Below are 23,178 nucleotides of genomic sequence, written 5' to 3'. Positions count from 1 at the left end.
TCAGATATCATTATACTTGATCCATCTATACCACGTCACCACTGTGCCGCGACCCCCCTGTGCTGGGTTTTTTTATATTATCTCCGTAAAAATTACAATNAACTCCTTTTTATTTTTATATCCGTAAAAATTACAATATTATATTACTGAATACCACTTTCATACTAAATTTAATTACTGTAATTAATATGTATTCATATATTATAATTATAAATCGGCGTAAAATTAAGGGAATAAGTGTTATTGTTGTTTTTGAAATAATCTACCAATTTCATTATTTTCTATTTAATAATATCCATTTCAAAATTGCAAGTTGAGCTAAATGTTATGGTAATAAATTCATTTTAGCTTCGATGCGAAGCTGAGAAGGTATTAGTTTTACTATAATGCGTTTATTTTTTATTTTTTTATTTTTTTTGTGTCTGTTACCACTTTTTCTCAGCTCTCACTGAACAGATTTCTTTCAACGATACGTCAAAAGATCACAAATCGTATCTAGTCGAAGACATTACCCTTCAAAATTGAAAATTCCTCGTAAATGGGAGTNGTCAAAAGATCACAAATCGTATCTAGTCGAAGACATTACCCTTCAAAATTGAAAAAATTTCCCTCGTTCCTCGTAAATGGGGGTAACCTCCAAAAAAATTACAAATTTAAAAATCAATTTTCGAATTTTTTTCAATTTTTTTTACTAAAAACTGCCATAACTTTTTCAAAAATGAACAAATCNTTTTTACTAAAAACTGCCATAACTTTTTCAAAAATGAACAAATCAATATAATTTTTTTTTATATAGATGCTTGATGTCTTTACTTATTATTTGGTATCATTTGTAAATTTGACCCATTATCTGCCCACAGGGGGAANTTTTTTTATAGATGCTTGATGTCTTTACTTATCATTTGGTATATTTTTTTTGTAAATTTGACCCTTTATCTGCCCACAGGGGGAGATTTAAAATGACAACTTTTTCACAAAAAATTAACTTTTTCAACTTAACTTTTGAAAATGTTCCGGAAGGTCTGACACTTTTATATATATCTTAAATTAAAGCTAATGTAATGTACTTTAATTTGAAAAAAAAAAATTTGACCTCTGGACTTGTCTTCATGGTGAAAACGGCTACCGAATGCTATTTTTGTGTGAAAATTTTCGATTTTATAATTTACATTTTTTACTTTAAAGTGCTATAACTTTTTAAAAAATGTATGGATCAATACAATTTTTTCATGAGAAGTAGTATTTATATACATCTTTCATTGGATATACTTGTTTTTTAAATCAGACTATTTCCCTATATATGGGGGGGCTTCAAATATAAAAAATGCATATAGAAAGTAGAACTTTTTTAACTTAACTTTTGAAAGTGTTTCGGAAGGTCTGACACTTTTATATATATCTTAAATTGAAGCATATGTAATATACTTTAATTTGAAAAAAAAAAATTTGACCTCTGGACTTGTCTTCGTGTTGAAAGTTGACATCAAAGTTAATAAAAAATTACGATTTTTGTAAAATAATCTTTTTTTATATTTTTAACTTAATAATGCTTTAACTTTTTCAAAAATGAACATATCAATATAATTTCTTTTTATATAGATGGCNCAATATTAAATTATTATATATCAATATCATACTGAATTTAATTTATAAAATTATTATTTATTCATATATAATAATAATAAATCAAATAACTAATCGGGATAAAATTAAGAAATTAAGAGTTATTGTTGTTTTTATAATCTTAGTATAATCATAGTATAATTTTATCTAGGGGAAGTTCAAAATTAATAAATTAGATTAAACTATTAAAAATTTTATGTCTGTATTTTTTTTTTGGTCATGAAAGTTCTTTTTATATACAAAAACATTCGAGTGTAAGTCTCATAACAATCTGAAATTTCAATGCAAAATAAATCAGAATAGATAAAAAAATTTAAAAAAATATTTGAAAGTATTCTAAATACTTTTGAGAAGTATCTCATTACAAATCTATACTTAAAATACATTTTCAAAATATCTTTTATAGATCTGCAAAATTATTTAATGTTGATAATAAAAAAAAATTATACTTGGATATTTTTATATTAAAAAAATAAACGTTACATAGAGTGTACAATAAAATTATCTTTAAGTATAGATTATAAAAAACTTAATTTATAGCTAATGCATCCATTTCTTGTGTGAATTGTGTTTGAAGATTAGATAATTTGTTTTTTAAAGCTGCTACTCCCATGAGAACAATGTTTTCTGGTTTAAGTGACCCACAACTTTCAACATTAAAAAAGAATTTATTAGGTTTAGCTCTCCAATTATATGGCCCTTCATGTTGATCTTCGTTTAATTCAGAGTATTCACTTTTAGGCCATTCATCGGGTTTTGGAAATAATGTATGTCTCATAGTATTATCAGGATCATACTCAAAACTGACACCTGTAGTTGGATTCCATTTTGCATGTTCCTTACCAAATCCTTTTTTGGCAAATGCACGGATTTTTAGCTCTTGTCCCTTACGTAACTTCACAATTAAGATATCATCTTTCTCGCCATATTCATTAATATCACTATCCTGGTTTCTTGATGTAACAGGTACTACACGAGGGTTATTACTTATTAAGTCAGCAGTCGTAACATGTCTCGTTTGCTCTTCAGAACATTTTACATTAAGGTTGAATTCAACACTACATTCGTGACAGAAATCTGAACAAGTACAATCTCTGGAGTATTGTAAACGATCGACTACTTCGTCGGATGTTAATGGTATTAAACCAATACGGGAAGCTATAAACTCATCACTTAATACAGTAGAATTTGAATCTAATTGGACCCAATCAATTGCTAAAGTAGGGGTTTCAGCAATAAATACTCGACGCAGACTGTTAGCAACACTTAAATCAGTATCTTCTATTTGAAATTTAATGGAATCTGTGGTCAGTTCAGATATATTAACAGATGGTTGATTAGCGTACGGCATATTTTCTTCAATAATACATAAAAACTAAAAGAAAAAAGAGATTATTACTTAACGTAAAATATATAAACAGTAGAATTGAAACTATTATAATTAGAGAGAAATCAAGCGATAAGTGAAGATAAGCAAGACAGCCATTTAAAATATACAGTGTATCCACAGCATAGTTTTAAAAATTAAAAGTTTTAATTTGTAACTCTATTACTTTCATTAGAAAACTATTCAATGTTGATTTTGTTATTTAAAATACATATTGAACTAATATGTACCTTAATTATTATAAGAACTACACAATTTCTTCTAAATTAATTAAATTGTTTTATTTATATGTATCCTTATTACTTGAATGTATGTAGATACATAATAAAACTGACCCCCACCTAATCATATTTTAATACAGATAAGAATTTTTATCAAAAAATATATATCATTTTTTACTATCAACGTTCTGGACACATGTTTAAAATTAAAATTGAAAAAAATTCTGATATTGCGCTTAAAAATAATAATGGGAAAATTAAATGTGACTATGCTTCGCTATTTAACAAAAGAAGACTTTCGAGTTTTAACTGCTGTAAGAATTCAAGTTTAAAAAAAAAATAGTTTTTATAATTTTATAAATTTTAGATTGAAATGGGTATGAAAAATCATGAACTTGTTCCAGGAGCCTTAGCAGCTTCAATTGCTAACTTACATCACGGCGGTGTACATAAAATTCTTAAAGAACTTTGTAAACATCGTTTATTAACATATGAAAGAGGAAAAAAGTGTAATAAGAAATTTTTAATTTAGTATGATCAATTAAGTAATTTTTTTTTAAATCAAATTCTTAATTGAACTTTTTAGATGATGGTTATAGATTAACAAATACTGGTTATGATTATCTTGCCCTTAAAACTCTTACAAGTCGCCAAGTAATTTCTTCGTTTGGAAACCAAATAGGAGTTGGCAAGGAATCAAATATTTATGTAGTAGCTGATTCTGAAGATAAACCTATATGTTTAAAATTACATAGGTATGTTATAAACTAATTTTTAGTTTTCAGTTAAGAAAAATGTATTATTCAATACTATTTTAGATTAGGAAGAACATGCTTTCGAAATTTGAAAGAAAAAAGGGATTATCATGCTCATCGACATAAAGTTGGGTGGTTATATTTATCACGAATTTCTGCTACTAAAGAGTTTGCATATATGGAAGCTTTAGCTAAAAGAGATTTTCCTGTTCCAAAACCTATTGATATTAATAGACATTGTGTAGTCATGGAACTAATCAATGGACATCCTTTGTAAGAAAACAAATTTTACTTAATAAATTTTTTTTTGTATTAATTTTTAAACTCTTGTTATACATTTTTTCTTACAAACTATTTTTGCAACATTTTACTAAAAAAATTTTATTTTAATCTTTTAAATAACTATTAATTAGTCTTAATTTTAATATTATTACATTTTATTGTTCAATAATTACAATTTTAGATGTCGCCTTTATGAAATAGATGATGTAGAAAATTTGTATGATGAACTAATGGATTTAATTGTACGTCTTGGTCAACATGGAGTTATTCATGGCGATTTTAATGAATTCAATATAATGATAAATGATGAGCAAAAACCAGTCATTATTGATTTTCCTCAAATGATGTCTACCTCTCATCCAAATGCACAAATGTAAATAAAATTATTAATGATTAATTTAATGATTCTTGGGAGAATAATTCTCATAATAATTTTTCACGATTCCACTGTATTCCTAGTAATCTTCCATTTTGTGGTGGCAATATTCCAGTAATAAGATCATAACTACACTACAGTTATCATTATTGAAAAATTAACTTTAAAATAGTAGTAATTTTTTTAGTCTAATTAGTAGCTATTTACTATACGTTAGACTATTTAGAGCAAAATTTGTAAAATATACTCAAAAATTCTCTAATTCCATTTATTAGACCTCTTTATTGAAAAAAGTTACTATAATTATGCATTATTTTCTGTTCTAGGTATTTTGAAAGAGATGTTAACTGTATTAGAGATTTTTTCAAAAAAAGATTTAATTATGAAAGCCATTTATATCCAATATTTGAAGATATAGCGTAAGTTAAATCTATTTTTGACTTATGTTGTAGCATTATATTATTATAAGTTTTATGTTTAGTGATAGAGAAGAATTTTTAGATGTTGAAGTATCTGCAAGTGGTTTTACTAAGAATATGGATCAAGTACTTCTACATGAAATGGGTCTAATTGACAAAATAGACAGTTCTAATGAAGATGATAATGTTTCTTACAAAAATGAAAAAGAAGAAATAGAACATTTATCCCAACAAGTTTCAGAACTCATGAAAGCAGAGGATTCATCACCATCTAGTAAAAAATGTTCATTACCTGAAAAAGAATTAACATCATGTCATGATACATCCAAATCAGATTCTGAGGAATATATATCTTTAAGTGGAAGTGATGATTGTGATAGTGTTGTTTCCTCTAAAGTATGTTATTCAGATATTCATAGCGTTAGAAGTGTTACCACATCTACTACTATACCACCAGAAGTAATAAGAGACAAAGTAAAAAAGGCTCTTGAAAAAAGAGACAGAGTTGCTGTTCAACGTAGACGTTTAGCTAAAGGTGAAGCAAGTGCCGTATCTCGCCAGCGAAAAGAAAATAGAGATTTAATCAAAGACAGTTTTGGTATTTGGGGTTAATAGAGTAAACAATATTTAACTTTTATTTTTATTGAAAATTAAAAAACTCATTACAAAAATCTTGACTTGTATTTACATAATTATTTCTTTGTTTATTGGAACTACATTTTCAAAGGTACATTAGTCGATAATAACAGATTTCTAGAGGCAGGACTTAAAATGACAGTGATCTAACTCAAAAAATTAAGAATTTAGTTACATGAATGCATCTAAAATTCCGATTTTGTGATACAAACTAAGAGTGTACAGGTAATTTACTGAAAAATTTCACTAGTCTGTGTACATCTTAAATTAGGTGAAAATTTCTTACTCTGAGCACCCATTGAACTAATTACTAATTTTCATTAACAAAAACCAAAACAATTTTAATTAATTTAACTTAAGATCTATAAATAGGTATTACTGAAAAATGAAATACATTTTTGCATTAAAATCTAAAACAAATACAATGATATAAATACCTACTGAGCAATGTGTCAAACCTAAAAAATGCAATATTAATGTAACTGAGTCACTATTTCAAGTAAGGTTAAGTTAGGTATTTATCTATAATTTTATGTTACAAAAAGCAATTAAATTACATTAGATCATATTAGTAATTTACCTAATTCATTAAACAATATTAGAGTTTCCATAACACTATAGTAATTATCACTTCGAAGTTGTGATGAACTCTCCAAAATTATCCTTAAATAATTAATTGAATTAGAAATGATATACTTTTATTTTGACAGCTCAATTACATAAAAATTACTTTAAAAATAATGTTTCTGTAATTTAAATTACACTTCAACACTATTTCAATATAAAAGCAAACACTTTAATTATTTAAGTGTTGAGCCCTTAAAATAAAAACAGTTAATAATTAAAAAGTTGTTAGAAATCTTTAAGGCCTATTGGGTTAATTTAATTCATCTAAATTACACTATCAAAAACTTAGTTATACTTTTTGATAGTGCTCAAACTTAAGAAAATTAATGTAGACAAGCTCTTATAAATTATAAAAACTATGCCTCTAGTCGGAGGACAAGAATAAATGATATCTAACAGTGATTAAAAAGACTCATAAAAAATACTTCAATATAAATAAGTAGATAGTTTTTAATTTTTAGATTTTTTTTTTTTAGATTATTCCAAAAGCAACACAAATTCTTATTTCCTTAATTATATCCTGATTACACGTATTACAAGTTAATATTAACTTTTAGCAGTGTTTTGATCTACATCAAAAGATATATATTTATAATGATCATAATGCTTATACGTGTGTAATAAAAATAAAGTCTACCTAAATAAAGACTAGTTGACAAAATTCGAATTTTGAATCTTTTTTTAGAGAATTTCATCAACAAAATGACAATTATTGACTTTTATTATTATTCAACAAAATTTATTGCAATAAATTCATTTTATTTATTTATTTTTAAGTATACTGTTGGTCATATTTTGTCAAAATTTAACTAAATTATTTAATTTAATGACTACTTAAAAAAGAGAAAAAAATCTTTTGAATAGCAAAATAAAAAGGTCCTCAATGACCTAAATTAATTCCTAAATACAGCTCTAATTAAGTCAAGAAAAAAATTGATATTGTTCAAGATGCGTAGTTGTAAAACCTACGTGTATCATTGGACTTGTCAATTCTTATTATGTACGGAATATACATACATAATTTATATTAGGACTTCTAACTTATTGCATAAACTACGTCCCTGAGTTCTAATACTTTAGAGTACGTTTATAATATAAGTTATTATTTAATAATTTCAAATGTTCCTCCAATCAAAAAATAAAACAATTAATATAAAGTTTTTTCACAATTATGAATCAGATGTTAACAAAATTGTAGTTATATATTGTATTTAATGTTTGCACTACACCATCTTCTATTGATTATAAATAAGTATCGATGTAATAATCTTGTAAATAGTATCTACGATTATAAAATACTTAATTTAATAACATAAATAATCAGCTGTGTTAAATATGCATCTTTAGTGAAATTCTAAAAGTGCTTTGAGTATATTGTATGACAAATAACTATTTTTTACACGAAGTTAATAGTTTGCTAAGGTAAATTAATCATATCTATTACGTTAATTTCTTAAACAGGTGATTTGTTATATTTTATAATTTAGGTTACATGTCTAAGAACTTAAAAATATAAAATATAAATTATTTTTTATAATTATTAAAGATCTTAATTAAATTTCCGTACTTTTATATATATTATAATTATATATAATTTATTTTAATTAATAATAATGTATTTTATTTAATGTTTTCGATTTTTGTATAACTTTCAAATTTATTCCAAGATATCCATGTTCAATCTTATAATTCGTCGCCATTTAATAATAAATATAGTAAATTCAGTTATTGATTATTTTGGTAATTTTTTGACACTTTAATGACAGTATGTTAATAGTGGTAAATAATATCTACAATAAACATACGATTAAAACGATTAAATTTATTTATATTGTAAATACACTAAATAATTTTTATTCAAATTCTCTGAAAAGTCCAAAAAAACAAAATTGTTCCATAGCATTAACTTCCTTTACATAAGCACTTGATAGTATCAACTAGTATTTTTCAATAAATTTATGAATATTTTAGTAATAAGTAAATTTATCAACATATGTCTTATTGTTTAAATAGTCTGTATACACTACGTGAACATTATTTTATTTCATACTCCTAAAAGGTAAAAGTTTGTCAAATGTACGTATAGTAATGACTTAAAATATTGAATATAGATTGTATTATCTATACTCAATGCTTATAAATAAGCCATCTATTAAAGCTTTATATCTTTTTATATTTTTAGTTTTATACAATTTTTTTTCTGTAAATTACGCTTATTTTTACCCAACAAATTTCTGAAATGGAGATTGACTAATTAGTTACTATAATAATAATAATAGTAAAAATACAATATAATATAATAATAGTTAATATCTTTGATATAAAATGATAGTACTATTACTCAAAGAAATTCGGTTTATCTATAGATGTTATTGTTATTTATTTTAGGATTGTCTAGAATTTCTTTGCAAATAATTTACAAAATATTTTTTGAATTAAAAATTTATATTTGTAATTTATACTAAAAATCGCTTTATAAATATTTTATTTTTGAATAATTATCAATTTTCTCAGAAAAAAAAAAAATAATTGTTTGTCCTTTGCGAATTCTTTTCTATTTACTATTATTTATTATACTCGATTAAGACTGACTGAGAGAACAACCGCACAAGGGTAATAGATTTATAGCAATTCTTTATACAAAAATAAACCTATTTGATCTCCATATTTTTTAATTGTACTTGGCTAAAATGTCTCAAAATTTACTATATTTATTTTATTATAGATCACTAAATATATCTATTTAGTCCCCATAACCAAACTTATTCTGCTTTAAATTTAAAAATCAAGTTTAAAATATATTTAAAATAATTTAACATAATTATTGCTAAATTTTAGAAAAAGGATTTTTGATATTTTATGTACTACGTAATTTATGAAAGTGTACATTTTACAATAAAAGACTGATCTTAAGAAAATAATAATTTAACCGAATTCAAAAAAATACTAACAAATTACTACAAAAAGACCGTAAAATCGTATATATTACATGTCTTGACGTAAGGCAAAATTATATACTTATATACATAAAATATTCAACAAGTAATCTAATCTTTAATTCAATTGATCGTGAGTTTGTGTTAACGGCCAAGTTAAAATATAAATTATATTATAACTGTATTTATTCACATTAAAAAATAATATTAATAATTTTATTTTTATTTTTAATGTACCAATAATTAAAAAAAAAATCTCAATAATGCTTCAACTCAATATCCTTTTATCTGTGATTTTATATTAAATAATTGAACAAAAAAGTATCTTCATTATTGCTCATCTCGTTAACCTCTCACTCCTTATAGTTTTTAATATTTTATAGATTTTACTTTTTACTTTATTAGCTCTTTTATTATACTTGAGACACAATTTTAAAACTGATTGTAATTGCACCACTAGACAAGTTGACTTTTTGTTTTGTATTTATTGTCTTTTAATTTTTTTTTAATGTATTGTTTGCAATATTGCTGTATTAGTACACATAAATTATAAAATGATGAAAAATTTAATAAATTTCCTGTTTAATTAGTCTTGAAATCTATTGTTTTAGTTTTAACAATTATTTTTTACTTAATTACAACCTGTTAATTAGTCAAGTTTGATATTATAATATAATTAAACGCTAAAATAATATTTTACCACGTATTAATCCTAAAATACTATTAATTAAACTTTATCTTTAAATATTTGATTATTTATTCCTCCTACTATGCTAACATTGCTGAGCTAAATACTATTATATAAAAAAGGATTCTATTAGATTTGTGAATTATTATTTGATGTTATTTGTCATCTATATGTTAATATTTATAATAGTAAAACAATCAACGATATTTTTTTAGCAAACAAGAAAGACTTGTGTAACATCAAGAATTCATATGGTTGCAATATTTTTATTTCCATCAGTCATATCAGTATTCAGATTATATGAGGTAAAGTAGGTTATTTTCCCAAACGTCTTTGGTTTATATCATGACGATATACATATCAGATAACCTCAATTACGCTATAATGTCTTTTTTAAGGAACACCGACTGCCGTATCTAATATCCGTTTATTGTACGATAGTATATACATATATTCTGTATTTTTATAATATTCCGTTAATTATGTCCGTCTTTAGATAACTCCTATTCGTTGTCAACCGTGATAAGTCCTTACACTGTCAGATGAATTGACATCGTTTATTTGTGTGTGAACAATTGACCGATATTATGCTCTCGATGTAACGGCAAGCGTTTTTGTGTGCGATGGTGTTGGTGGTGGCCGTAGTAGACGGGCTTTAAAAATTTAGAAAAGCCCAATAGGCAAGCATCTCTACATCACTTGAAGTTAAAAATTATAAGAAAGTATATAGGCGTAAGAATTAGCAGTGATAAAAATGGATATATATACAGCAAAAGGATTAATTATAGTTTTGTCTATTATTTCAAGACTCATTTTTGGTTTTACTCCACTGCTAATATCTAGGAAACTTTTTAAAAATAAAACTACTGATTCTTTTAATTCTAATACGGTATAGTTTGGGTATTATTTATTACCTTAATAAATATTAATTTAATTTTAATATTTCAATTTTAGTTAGATTATTTGGTATCATTATGCTTAAGTTTGGGTGGAGGTGTGTTACTGGCTACGTGCTTTGCTCATTTAATACCTGAAGTAAGAGAAAGCTTAACGACCAATTTAGATGAAAAACATCATCACTATCCATTTACTGAACTCATTGTCTGCATGGGATTTTTTCTTGTATATTTTGTTGAAGAATCTGTTAAACATTTTGTTAAAAAACATAGGAAACGTTGTAAAGCAAGAAATGCCAGACAATGTGATAGATTATTACAATGGACTAATGGTCAACTTGGCGCTATCAAATCAACTGATGATGTTATCTCAGTCAGTATTGATCAAGGACCTAAAACTACAGATTGTCAAATAGAAAAAAATAACAATAATGAGATGTCACATGTTCACAATTTACGGAGTCTCTTTGTTGTCTTAGCATTGTCTTTTCATTCAGTAATGGAAGGTTTAGCTATTGGCTTAGAAGAAAATATGGATGATATGAGTTTCTTATTTTTAGCAGTTTCTATTCATGAGTGTACCATATTGTTTTGCATAGGCATGAAACTTGTTTCATCTTGTTCATCATTTACAAATATTACATTAAATATTATTGTTCTTACACTAGTTTCACCATTTGGTACGTAATTTTTCATATTTATTAATAATGTACATTTTAAAATAATCACTAAAAATTGATGAATATTTTATGATTGATTTTTGTATTCCTATTGATTAACTTACAATTAAAGATTTTAATTTGAATTTGATCAAAAGGGAGTTAAGTAAAAAAATTGTAATACTGAGATAATTGAATTTTAAAGTTTGAAAAGGTTTTCTTATTTTCTTAGTTGGTTTAAAAATTTGTTTCTTGACAGATCTTTGTTCATTTAGTTTTAAAACTAACCATACTGAAAACTTAGTGGCATTCCTTGTTTTTTATTATAGTGAGCTAATACACAAATAATTTTCAATGATTTTTTGGTTATTTTTTACCTAAAATACATGATCAATAGAGTATTAGACCTTTTAGACTTCTTGAATACACCACTATGAACACTCACATCAAAAATTGGAAGTTTTAGCCGTTTAGAAAACATTTTATAGGCATCAATTAAAAAATAATTTATCAACTAAGATAATAAATAAATAGAGATGTTTGCATTTATAAAAATAATATAACATTATTTTATATATTTATGTTTTTAAAACATATTTTACAAGAAAACAATTTAAATAATTTCAGTTATATCTAAAAATCATATTTTTTTGAAAAAATATAATTGTTAATCTTAATGTCAACAAATACTAATTAGTCTTTTTAAGATAAAAACTTAAAACAACATTGTTATTTCAATTAGTATGGACAATAGTCTATGCAATAGTCTTGCATTAAAATTAACTAAAAATATATTTTTAATTCTTCATAAATTATGAAACTGTTATTTCATTAAAATTTAAATTATTTAATTTAAAATCTTATCTTTGAAGTTTCAATATTGATTAAAAAAACTATTTTAAATTAATTTGAAAATATTTTGTTATAGGGATATTATTAGGCTCAATTTTGACATTTAATTTGTCTGCTTCTGATGAATCTTATCATACAATTGGAAATGCTACATTACAAGGTTTAGCTGCTGGTACTATTCTATATGTAACCTTTTTTGAAGTACTTGATCGTGAACGCAAAAAAGATACTGCGCCGGGATTACTCAAGTTATTATTTACCATGATCGGTTTCTCTTTCATGGTTACATTAGAAATTATTGGTAATTATTTTTAAAAGTTTTTTCATTTAATACTTTTAAATACTAAAGTTTAAATAAAAGCTTCCTTAAAAAATCTATATGAAACTATCTACTATTGTTATTAGTGATGTGAAATATCGAATAGTAACTATTGAACTATTTGATAGTCATTCAAAAAATATTTGAATAGTGTAAATATTTGATAGTTACACAATATATTCGAATAGTTTAGAAAATATTTGATAGTCTATTCAAATAGTTTTTAAAATTATTCAGTATCTCCAATGGAATAGTTTTTAAAATATTTGATAGTTTATGCTAAAAAATAAAATATTCATTGGTATAAACACAATTCGTATAGTTAATCAATAGTTTAAAATATTTGAAAATGCCCATCACTACTTTTTTATTAATTGTATCCTATTTATAATCGTAGTACCCCGAATATACAGTTTTAAACAATCCTATTTAGATTGTTAGTGTTATTAAAACAGCAAAACTATAAATCTGACTATAATTTTACATAAGACCAATATTTTAGAAAATTTAACTTAACATATTTTTTTTTTATGAAACATTTTGTTGTAAAATGATTATTTCGAAAATTAAGAATGATTTTTATTCAAAAAATGAATTTTAGAAAATTTTTGTAAATACCATTTTAGAAGAAAATATTAAAATCTATAATTTATATTTTATACATTGTTATGCTAAGTGTGTTAGTTTTAAAAATAGTAATCAAAAATTGAAAAATTACCTTTTTGAGCAAAATTTCCACCCCGATTCGGACCTGAAGGGGGCAAGTTATGAAAACCAAATTTTACACAAATAACTTTCATTTAATAAAAAAAAAAAATTGGCGGGTATGGAGATTGATCAATGAAAGTTAATAAAATAATAGCAACCCTAATGTATACCTGCGACTCACCCCAGTTCATTTTTTAAAATGCTATAACTTCTGAAATACTAGTAAAATAGTACTTTTTAATATTATTAATTTATTTTAAGTATTCGTTAATTATCTTCTTATTACATTAAGTGTATTTAATTGCGCACAATGGACCAACAGGGCTGAGTGCATGGGCATTATGTCCACCTCGATAATAACTAAGTGTATTTAATAAAAATTTTAGATAAAACTAATCGAATATTTTTTGAAACCATTAGCTAGCCCATTCGAATATTTTTTAAAACTATTCGATAGTTTATTCTAATAGTATATGTTAAAAACACACTATTCGGTTGTATAAAAACAATTTGAATAGATATTCCATAGTTTTTTAAAACTATCAAATACTATTTGATAGTTTAAAATATTCGAAAATCCCCATCACTAATTATTATATACTGTCATGAACATGAAATCTTATTAAGTATAAAAAAAAATTAATCATATTGTTTTTTCATAGAAGCGTAGTTAACATATATTCTAATAATCTAATGAAAAAACTGAATCAACTTTATGTATTAATGTTAAAAAAAAATAATTTTTTTAACAAATTTCCATAGTCAGGCAAATTATTTCTCCTAAAAGGTTTAATTTTTTTTTATTTGTACCCTCTATATCAACATTTCAATTTATTATTGTAATATAAAGTTATGCATTTTGAATCTTTTATTTATTGTTTAAACTATTTTAATGCAGGTGGCCATAACCATAAGGACATCCATCTAATTAATGAAATGAATAATTGTTCAACGGATAATGTTCCTCATTAACTTATACAATCATTGATCATTTCTGTAGTTACCAGAAATTCTCTAAGTATTTGAAATTTAATGTGACATATTGTAATTTATTAACATATATTTAATGTTTTTAATTACTTCTGAGATAGTTTTGTATTAAAATACTTATCTGTTATTAAGACTAAATTTAGTTATAACATAAATCAATCCAATGATCTTTTAATGAATAATTGTTACATATTTATTATGTATACTAATATTCCAGAATGGATTGTTTTTAACTTCAAAAGTTTTTACCAATATTTTTAAAATATATGACTTGAATTTAATATCTAAATAATATAGTTTTTCATAATTCATCAATATTTTTAAGATTTTGTCATGTTATGGCTGTATTTTGAAACTAAAATAAAAGTAATATATTTATTTAATTTTAAATGTTTAATATTTATATTTAATTAACACTTCATTTAAAAAAAATGTCAATTGTATTTTAAATAAACCCTTTTTCTGAAGCCATATATATAATATATTTAAAATTTATATATGTAATTAGTGACTATTTATACTGTACATTTTATTATGTTATGATTGTTGTTAAAAATTTGTTCAATTTATTTGTGAACATTTTTTTTTATTAAATGATATTAAGTTGTATGGTAAATACAAATAAAATTTCTAAGAAAAAAATTTGCTTATTGTATTTTTCAAAATAGGATGTAAGAAAATTTAATAATTAAATTTCAAGTGAGTTTTTATTTTGATTATTATAAATTGAACTAAAAATTCTTTCTCTATTTTTAACTGCATTATTAATCTTACTAGTACACTCTTTGATTAAACAATGGTAAACCAATTTAAAATTATAATATTGAAAAAATATATGTTAATACTACCTTTTAAACCAAAAGTTCATGCCTGAGCTTTGGATTAAGTTAAAGTCTTTTTAATATCAAATTGATATAATATTTTGATATTTTTTGAATTAACACTCATCAATATTTTAATTAGTAGTTATTTAAATAAAAAAATATTTGATAGGTAAAAAACTATTTAAGCTATGAAATAAATAATAATTTGTGTATTCAAGTTAAAATTTTAATAGCAAAGATTTTCCAAGCCATTTTTCTACACTTTTCAGATTGAAAAACCTGAAGGTGGCCCGATTACTGGGACATGAGAGTAATGCACCCCTAGGCTGGATGGAATTAATGTATATATATATATTATATAATAAGTTACCAAAAAATTTTAAGAGATAGAAAGTCAAATTTTTGCATATATAGATATAAATAGATTAAATAAAACTCTATTACTCAATGTTTTTGTTTAACTGAAATTCAACTCTGTTTTATTTTCTAGCTAGGTTCTTTAACTCACCATACAAGTATTACAAAAATAATTACTATTTAAATGTATTATTAATTTATTTAATATATATATATATATGATAAGATCCACAAAATAATTAATTATGAAACAGAAACAAATATTGATAAAATTATTCTTAAATATACAATATACAATTTATTTAGAAATAAATTGTAGCTAAAATATTTGTATATCAAAACATAGTCTTGTCATGTTCTTCAGCTTTCAAATGATTAATAGCATTTACAGTCCAAGCATCTTCAACTCCTTTAGAATACTCTCGTATAAATCTATAATTTAAAACATAAATACTACTTTTTAATTCTTTTTGTATATCTTCCATATCTTCATTTCGTTTTTTAATTTCTTCTAAATTATGAATAGCATGATAACACATGGTCACTTCAATAAAACGTCTATCCTTCACTGAAAAATAAAATTATATTTTTAAGTATATAACTTTTAATGTGATGGTAGTCAGAAAAAATATATGTTAAGTTTATAACATAATTTATAAAAAATTTTAAAAAATATATGTATTTATTAAAATACTATCTTGTCTTAAATAAATAAGTTGATAAATTTGTTGAATTTTCTTACTAAAGAGACCTTTAATATTTTTGCTATTGAAAAAACTGTTTTTATTTCATTTAAAACTGAATACATTATTTTCTGAACTCAATGGAGTAAATTTGAAAAAATTTTAAAAAGAATAATTACATTGTTCATTAGTTACAATATCAACTTGATATGGAAAATAAAAATACATATCTTCTGATTTGAAAGCCATATCTCTAATTTCATCATCATTAAGGTTGGAAACAATAGATTTTACTTGTTCTAGAACATCACTGGTCACTAAACCTTCAAGAGTTTCAAAATCCCTTCTAGCAATGCTTCTTGATACTACTTCAACAGCCTAAAAGTATAGTTAGTTTTTATTGAATCATATGTCAATTTATTAATAGAAAAAATTAAATTACCTTTTTAGAATTATTGGAGAATTCCACTAAACTAAAACCTTTGTCATATTGAGGTTTGATAACAATATAAGCATACAGCCAACTACTAATTGATTTTAATAAATTTGGCCAAATAATTGGAGGAAATTCTGGTACTTGTGGAAATGGCCTGTAATCTTTGCAGTAGCAGCGGTTTGATATTAGAAATGAATTTTTATGTTTGTTTGGAAGTACTGATGTTTTACTATTGTTAAAGCTTTTATGATGAACTAATTTCGCGGTACTTACTCTCATAGCATTACTACACAATAATCCGAATACGTCAACATTGGATAAATTACTAGATTTAAGTCCATTAGTAAAACTTTTGAGAAGTATTGCTGGATGCATCGAAATGGATAATTTTTTTTAAATCTCTTTACTTTAATTTTATTTTTAGCTGATTATATATATATATTTATATAATTTAAATTACAAAATTAAATTTTTATTTGGAATACTACAATTGATTACTGTAAATTCTATGCTTTAAATTAACTGTGCCGACACAGATGATCTTTAACAGTTTATAATTGTTTGATAAGCATTATCAACAATGTTATAACAAAACTATTATTCGTGACAGTCCTCATTGTCAAAAACATTTGTAATTAAGTAAGAACCAATTAGTGATAATAAAATAATTAAAGTAAACTAGTGTATAATGACATCCATAGAAGTAAAAGAAGTTATTGAACATCCAATTAAACTGAGGGGTAATAAAAAAATTCTTTAGGTTATAATACTATTATGTGTATTTTAATAAATTATATTATGGTAACTAGTTATGCGTCTTGGTAAGCCAGTTATGTGTAACTCTAAAGTAATAGCTTGTGATCCTGAAGATTTACCGGGAACCATATTAAATGAGCAATTAAAAAATGATGTTACATCATTATCAAACTCTGAAACATTAGCAGCTGGGTCATTTTTAATGGTTCCAAATGTTTTAGAGTAAGTAAAAATGCATATTTTTCATACATTCATTGTGTATTTAGAAGAATTAAATTTATTTTTAAGCTTTTACTATAAAATGATCTAAAAATAATTGACATTTTTATATTAATATTTTATTATTAGAAAACTATTAAGAAAAAACAATTATTTTTATGCAACAAGTAATTTAATGTTTAATTTCAGAAATTTGTATCTTGGAGAAACATTCCTATGTTATGTATATTTAAAGAATGAAAGTGCACAAACTATTTATGATATTGTATTAAAAGCAGAAATAGATACAGCTACATCACATATACCAATTTTAGGTCCTAAAACTTTTTCTAAATTAGATCCTTATGCTTCTATTGATGTTATTGTTAAACATGAAGTCAAAGAACACGGAAGTGTCAAGTAAATTATATCTTATAAAACTAATATTTAAATATCTAGTGTATAAAATTGATGACAAAATATAGTCCATCTATATTTAAATGAGTTAGTTTCTATTTATTTTACCTTTTGTTTTATAAGTTTAACTTTTTTTTATTAGCACTAAAGAAGTTTTTATTTTTAAGGTTTTATCTTTAATTCTCTTAATAAATAGTAAGAAATATTGAAATAATGTATGCTATAAATTATTTAATGGGTAAACTTTTGTCCATTCATTAACTAAGTTGTTAATGAAAAAAATAATGGATTAACATTTTTGGAGGGACTAGATATTTTTTACTGTGATTTTTTTATAAATAAAATTAGAATTAGGATATGTGATGTAAAAAATAATTTTTATGCCGACTACTGAAAGAGAGGTTGATACTGCTCTACTAATTTATAACACATACAATTTTATAAAATAGATTTTATATTAATCTTGCCTATTATTAATAGATAAAATGCTTTGTTATAAGTCATATTTTTTCTTACAGTAAATTAATTTGTCAAGTGGAGTATGATAGAAAACATTCATTTGAAACTATTTTTAGCTACAGAGTTCCAAAACCACTTGATCTAAAAACTAAATTTTATAATACTGTGGTATGTATAACTTAAAATATTTTAAGATTTATTAAAATTAAAAACAAAATTTTGCTACTATTTTGTAAAAAATTAGTGATATTTTTAATCTACATTAAAAAATTGTTTACAATAATGACTATTGGTCTATCAGTGGTGTAACAAAGGTTTTGTTCCTGGAGGGATTATATATTTTAAAAAATATTTTAGAACTAATGCAAATAATATAAAATCATTTCCTAAGTATTTGTGTTCCATTTTAAGGTTACCTTGAAGATTTTTACTTATTAAATTCATAATATAATAATCAAATTAGTTATTATACATGATAGGAATAATTATTAAATAAATATTTTAGTTAAATATTAAATATTTAGAATTTGTTACATAATTTTTACATATTTTAGACTGATGAAGTTTATCTTGAAGTACAAGTACAAAATATAATGTCTACTCCAATTACTTTAGAGAAATTTAACTTAGAACCTTCTGTTGGATATAATGGTAATTAATTTTAAGTATACGGAATTGATATTATACAAAATATTATTTTCATGTTATCCTAAATAATTGAATGATAAAAAAGGTTTATCAAAAAATAAAATAAGGGTGATTGATTAATTTAAAAATGAAACATGACTGATTTTTTATTGCATTTAAAAATACTCAATTTTTTATCAAATGTTAATTTTTTTTCAATAATAATTTTTAGTCCATTCAATGAACCAATTATTGGAAACTCCTTACAATAAATCTGTATTTGGAGATTTAGATTTGTTGGATGTAAAAGAAACTAGACAGTACATGTATAGGCTGTGTTATGATCAAAATTCTGAAAAGCAACCATCAAGAACAAACAATCTTGGCAAATTAGATATTTTATGGAGATCTAATATGGGAACCAAAGGTCAAATACAGTCAAGTCCTTTAGTTCGCCAGGTTAATATTATTTATTTAGTACAATATAATATTTTTTTTTTTCATTTTTGTATCCCATTAATGGTAATAGTAGCCTCCTCTAAAGAAAATTGTTCTTAATATTGGTATTCTGAGACAAGTGGTTAGTTTAATGCTAAAAAAAAGGCATGTACAATATACAATATTATAACTAAAATTTGATTTATTTCAACAGCAAGTTATGCCTTGAATTGTAGGTCTTATTGAAAAAAAATGTTTATAAAATACTATTCATGTACAAATTAAAATTAAATTAATATGCTGAAAAGAATAGTAAAAGTTTTGTTTATGGGCTGCTAAGTCTATAATATGCCTTCTATTATCAATTAATTAAGGTTAGAATGAATAAATGTAATTATAAAAAATTATGGTAATTATAAATGCACAAGTTTTTATTTTTAACTTACATTTAATATGATAGTAACAGATATAACGATCAGAACTTTTCAATCTAAAATAAAATCTGCTAATTAATCATAATTTGTCATTGTTATTATAAAAATGTCCTATTAACTATTAAAATTTAAACCTTTGATAACAAATTTACCGATATATTATGCAAAGAAAATTTGTCAATCTAAATTATTTTTAATTCAACAAATAAATAACTAAATGTAATTTTTTATTTTTGAAAATTAGTGTTACCATGATATGTTTATTTTTTGTCTAAACATATCAAAAATTAAAGCTCACGTTATATACTAAAAGTTAAAGAAAAAATTTGTTCTGATGACTTCATAAAAATTGTAATTATAATATAATATTAGGAAATAGGACCTAATGTTGCATTTGATAATATAATTCACAAATTCTTTTTAAAAATTAAACACTATTTACAGATTTGCGTCATAGTGTTTTTTTATAATAGTGATTTTAATTAACCATCAGAAATCATTTCTATACTTGTCTCAACTATGCTACAACCCCACTATGCTGGTTTTTTTTTTAATTTAGTTTTGAATTCGCATCATTATTAAACCATCAATTATAATTTTTATTAAAATATTTATTAAGTTTTTATTAATAACATACTTTATTTTACTTGTTAAAAAAATTTGAATTTATAGATTCCAGAATTGGATGATATTACATTTTCGCTTACACAGTTACCAGAGATGGTATTATGCGAAGAACAATTTAACTTTAGTTGCTCAATTAAAAACAATAGGTAAATATTACACAGAAATTAAAACGTGTCAAATAAAAACAAAATTTCTATAATAAAATAGTTTAAACTTAAAAAACTTGTAAGCATTAAGTAAATAAATGAAATACACAATAGTTATCATGTTAAATTACTTTATGTACTTGATAAAATCATTTTAAAATATTAGTTTTATTTTTTTTTTTAAGGTATATATTACAATGTCTAGATATTGGATTGTACTTGATTCTGTAGGTTGAAAAAATCTTACAAATAAACATTGGGTTATTTATTTGTGATCTAAAATATTAATTTAATGTACAAAAAAATTAAATTAAAGTAAGAAGAGGTAGATGAAGACCAAAAAAGAGAAGGAGGGATGTAATTGAATGCAATATTAGGACGGCTGATGTGAGCGTAAATGATGTGGGAGATTGTGATAAGTGGAAGTTTAGAATAAGGGTGGCTGACCCCAAGTAATTGAGATTAAGGTGAAGAAAAAGATGAAATTTAAATTACATTAAATATAATAAAAACAATATATAACATATATTGTATAAGAATTAATCACTTAGAGCTGATATTATTTACAATTAAAAATATTTTAAATTTTAAATTATATATTATATAATTTATTTATTGATCCTCCTAATTACAACTATTTTATGAAATATTTTTGATATGTATTTTTAATTTTTTTAGAAATAGAGATATGCAACTTATAGTTGAAGTAAATGATGAAGAAAATAATAATCTTGCTTGGACCATGATCTCTGGTATGTGTTTGGGACTAGTACCTCCATATGCATCAACCAAAGCAGTATTTTCTATGGTTGCATTAAATCATGGACTTCAGGTAGCACTTAAAAGTATTTCATTTAATCTTATTTATATTTACCAAATGATTTTTTAGATTATTTCAGGGATTAAAATTAAAGAGTTGTTATTAAATAGAACATACACATACAATAACTTTGGTCATGTATTTGTGGCTCAAAATTTATGAACTTCTGATTATACTTCAATAAAAAGTATCTAAATTTCTGTGATATTTCATTATAATTTTAGATTTTAATTGAAATTTAATGTATTATTTTAAATTTATTTTGTTAATTTTTAATATTTATTTTATAACAGACAGTATACAATAAGTATGTGTAAAATATATATACATACGTTTATATTTAATTATATAGAATGTAAATTTATTGTAGCTAAGTAAATCAAAAAACATTTTTAAAAAATAATAATTTATTTGTAATACTATAAATGTAGTATTATTTTATATTTTTATATATTTACATTTCTCAACTATTATTATTTATTGCTTTGATCAGTTTTAATTGACAATTATAATATAACAGAGTATTGTACAAAGTATTGGGTATTATGTTCTATCATAAATTAACATTGCAGTCATTAATATTAATGGTAAAATATTATTAAGTGTTTATAGATAAAATAAATATGAGCATTTTCTTCATAATAAATTAAAAGGCATGCGGTTAGTAAAAATTAATCATTAAAAAATTCATCAGTAATAAAATTTAAAACAATTAATAATAATTAAAAAATTTAAATATTTGTTACCTTATTAAATCATATTAATTAGTTTTTTTAAATATTAAATCTTTGGAACTAAGTTATAAGGAACAATGTTAACTTGCTCAGCAGATTAGAGATTCTTAGATTTATATCACAGATTGCTAGATAGATTTTGTTCAATAAGAATAATGAAAAAATATGTCATACACCAAGGAAATAAAATCGCCGACCAATACAATAATGACTAAAATGATTATCCCAACGTACTGGTACAACATTATTAAGAGAAAAACCATCCGTCAAGCCATTGCATCCAACCGACATTTAACACGCCATAACTTCACCGCCCCATCACTGAAAATATTAAATTGTTTCTTGTAGAATTAACATATTTATATCAAACAATATATAATTGAAATATGAAAAAAAGTGATATTGCAACAAGTAAAAAAAAATAAAAACTTGTAAAAAATTTATTTATAATTTAAAATCAAGAAATAGTTTTAAAAAATTACTCATGAAGCAAAACGTTAAGCAAAGTAGCAAAAATGTAACACAAATGAAAATAGAAAAACATTTATCGCATTAAAATGCTATCTGTATCAAAAGAACAAAACTAACATTAGTTGTGTAATACTGAGAGAATAAATGGTGGTTAGATTAAGGAACTAAGATGCGTAAATTTGTATAAATTATTATTTAAAAATAACTAATTTTTATTCTCTTTATTTTTCATATATAAACTTGGTAATAATTCAACAAGTTTTTCTTTTTAATAAGTCATACAAATTTATATATTTTTTTTGTTTTAAGCAGCTTAAATAAATAATAACATGCTATTATACAATCCAAGAAGCAATAATTAAAAGTGGATAAATTAT

The 23,178-nt window shown here is 23.4% G+C and overlaps 5 protein-coding genes across 7 annotated transcripts; 3 read left to right on the top strand and 2 right to left on the bottom strand.

Annotated features, from left to right (window-relative positions):
- Positions 1-2,066: 2,066 nt before the first annotated feature.
- On the bottom strand, positions 2,067-3,082 carry LOC126894998 (DNA-directed RNA polymerase II subunit RPB3). The gene has a single exon (XM_050666450.1). It carries the CDS (start codon positions 2,972-2,974, stop codon positions 2,153-2,155), a length of 822 nt encoding a protein of 273 aa, XP_050522407.1. The 5' UTR covers positions 2,975-3,082; the 3' UTR covers positions 2,067-2,152.
- A 321-nt stretch (positions 3,083-3,403) lies between these two features.
- Positions 3,404-5,746, top strand: LOC126894973 (serine/threonine-protein kinase RIO2). Its single transcript, XM_050666372.1, has 7 exons — positions 3,404-3,545; positions 3,599-3,740; positions 3,818-3,986; positions 4,050-4,259; positions 4,450-4,641; positions 4,971-5,063; positions 5,126-5,746. Exons 1-7 carry the CDS (start codon positions 3,480-3,482, stop codon positions 5,673-5,675), a joined length of 1,422 nt encoding a protein of 473 aa, XP_050522329.1. The 5' UTR covers positions 3,404-3,479; the 3' UTR covers positions 5,676-5,746.
- Positions 5,747-7,643: 1,897 nt separating this feature from the next.
- Positions 7,644-14,517, top strand: LOC126894984 (zinc transporter ZIP3-like). Of its 2 annotated transcripts, XM_050666396.1 has the most exons (6): positions 7,644-7,748; positions 10,166-10,255; positions 10,447-10,839; positions 10,905-11,526; positions 12,434-12,658; positions 14,283-14,517. In XM_050666396.1, exons 3-6 carry the CDS (start codon positions 10,705-10,707, stop codon positions 14,354-14,356), a joined length of 1,056 nt encoding a protein of 351 aa, XP_050522353.1. In that variant the 5' UTR covers positions 7,644-7,748; positions 10,166-10,255; positions 10,447-10,704; the 3' UTR covers positions 14,357-14,517. The 2 variants fall into 2 exon arrangements, with proteins under 2 accessions (XP_050522353.1, XP_050522352.1); XM_050666395.1 differs by lacking the exons at positions 7,644-7,748; positions 10,166-10,255 and adding an exon at positions 10,285-10,382.
- Positions 14,518-15,734: 1,217 nt separating this feature from the next.
- LOC126896479 (uncharacterized) lies at positions 15,735-17,201 on the bottom strand. The gene is made up of 3 exons (XM_050669287.1): positions 16,681-17,201; positions 16,418-16,616; positions 15,735-16,123 (listed from the first exon to the last, which is right to left on the bottom strand). The coding sequence occupies exons 1-3, from the start codon at positions 17,047-17,049 to the stop codon at positions 15,891-15,893; spliced, it is 801 nt and encodes a 266-aa protein (XP_050525244.1). The 5' UTR covers positions 17,050-17,201; the 3' UTR covers positions 15,735-15,890.
- A 48-nt stretch (positions 17,202-17,249) lies between these two features.
- LOC126896478 (trafficking protein particle complex subunit 13) lies at positions 17,250-21,943 on the top strand. Of its 2 annotated transcripts, none has more exons than XM_050669286.1 (9): positions 17,250-17,414; positions 17,484-17,652; positions 17,839-18,048; positions 18,564-18,672; positions 19,059-19,155; positions 19,364-19,590; positions 20,676-20,776; positions 21,455-21,608; positions 21,676-21,943. In XM_050669286.1, the coding sequence occupies exons 1-9, from the start codon at positions 17,363-17,365 to the stop codon at positions 21,700-21,702; spliced, it is 1,146 nt and encodes a 381-aa protein (XP_050525243.1). In that variant the 5' UTR covers positions 17,250-17,362; the 3' UTR covers positions 21,703-21,943. The 2 variants fall into 2 exon arrangements, with proteins under 2 accessions (XP_050525243.1, XP_050525242.1); XM_050669285.1 differs by having other exon boundaries at positions 21,666-21,927.
- The last annotated feature ends 1,235 nt before the right edge of the window (positions 21,944-23,178 follow it).

Source organism: Daktulosphaira vitifoliae, unplaced genomic scaffold (assembly GCF_025091365.1).
Source record: "Daktulosphaira vitifoliae isolate Bord-2020 unplaced genomic scaffold, ASM2509136v1 Scaffold_1, whole genome shotgun sequence".
NCBI lineage: Eukaryota > Metazoa > Arthropoda > Insecta > Hemiptera > Phylloxeridae > Daktulosphaira > Daktulosphaira vitifoliae.
Note: the sequence above shows the minus strand (reverse complement) of the source record. Positions and strands in the feature narration are given on the sequence as shown.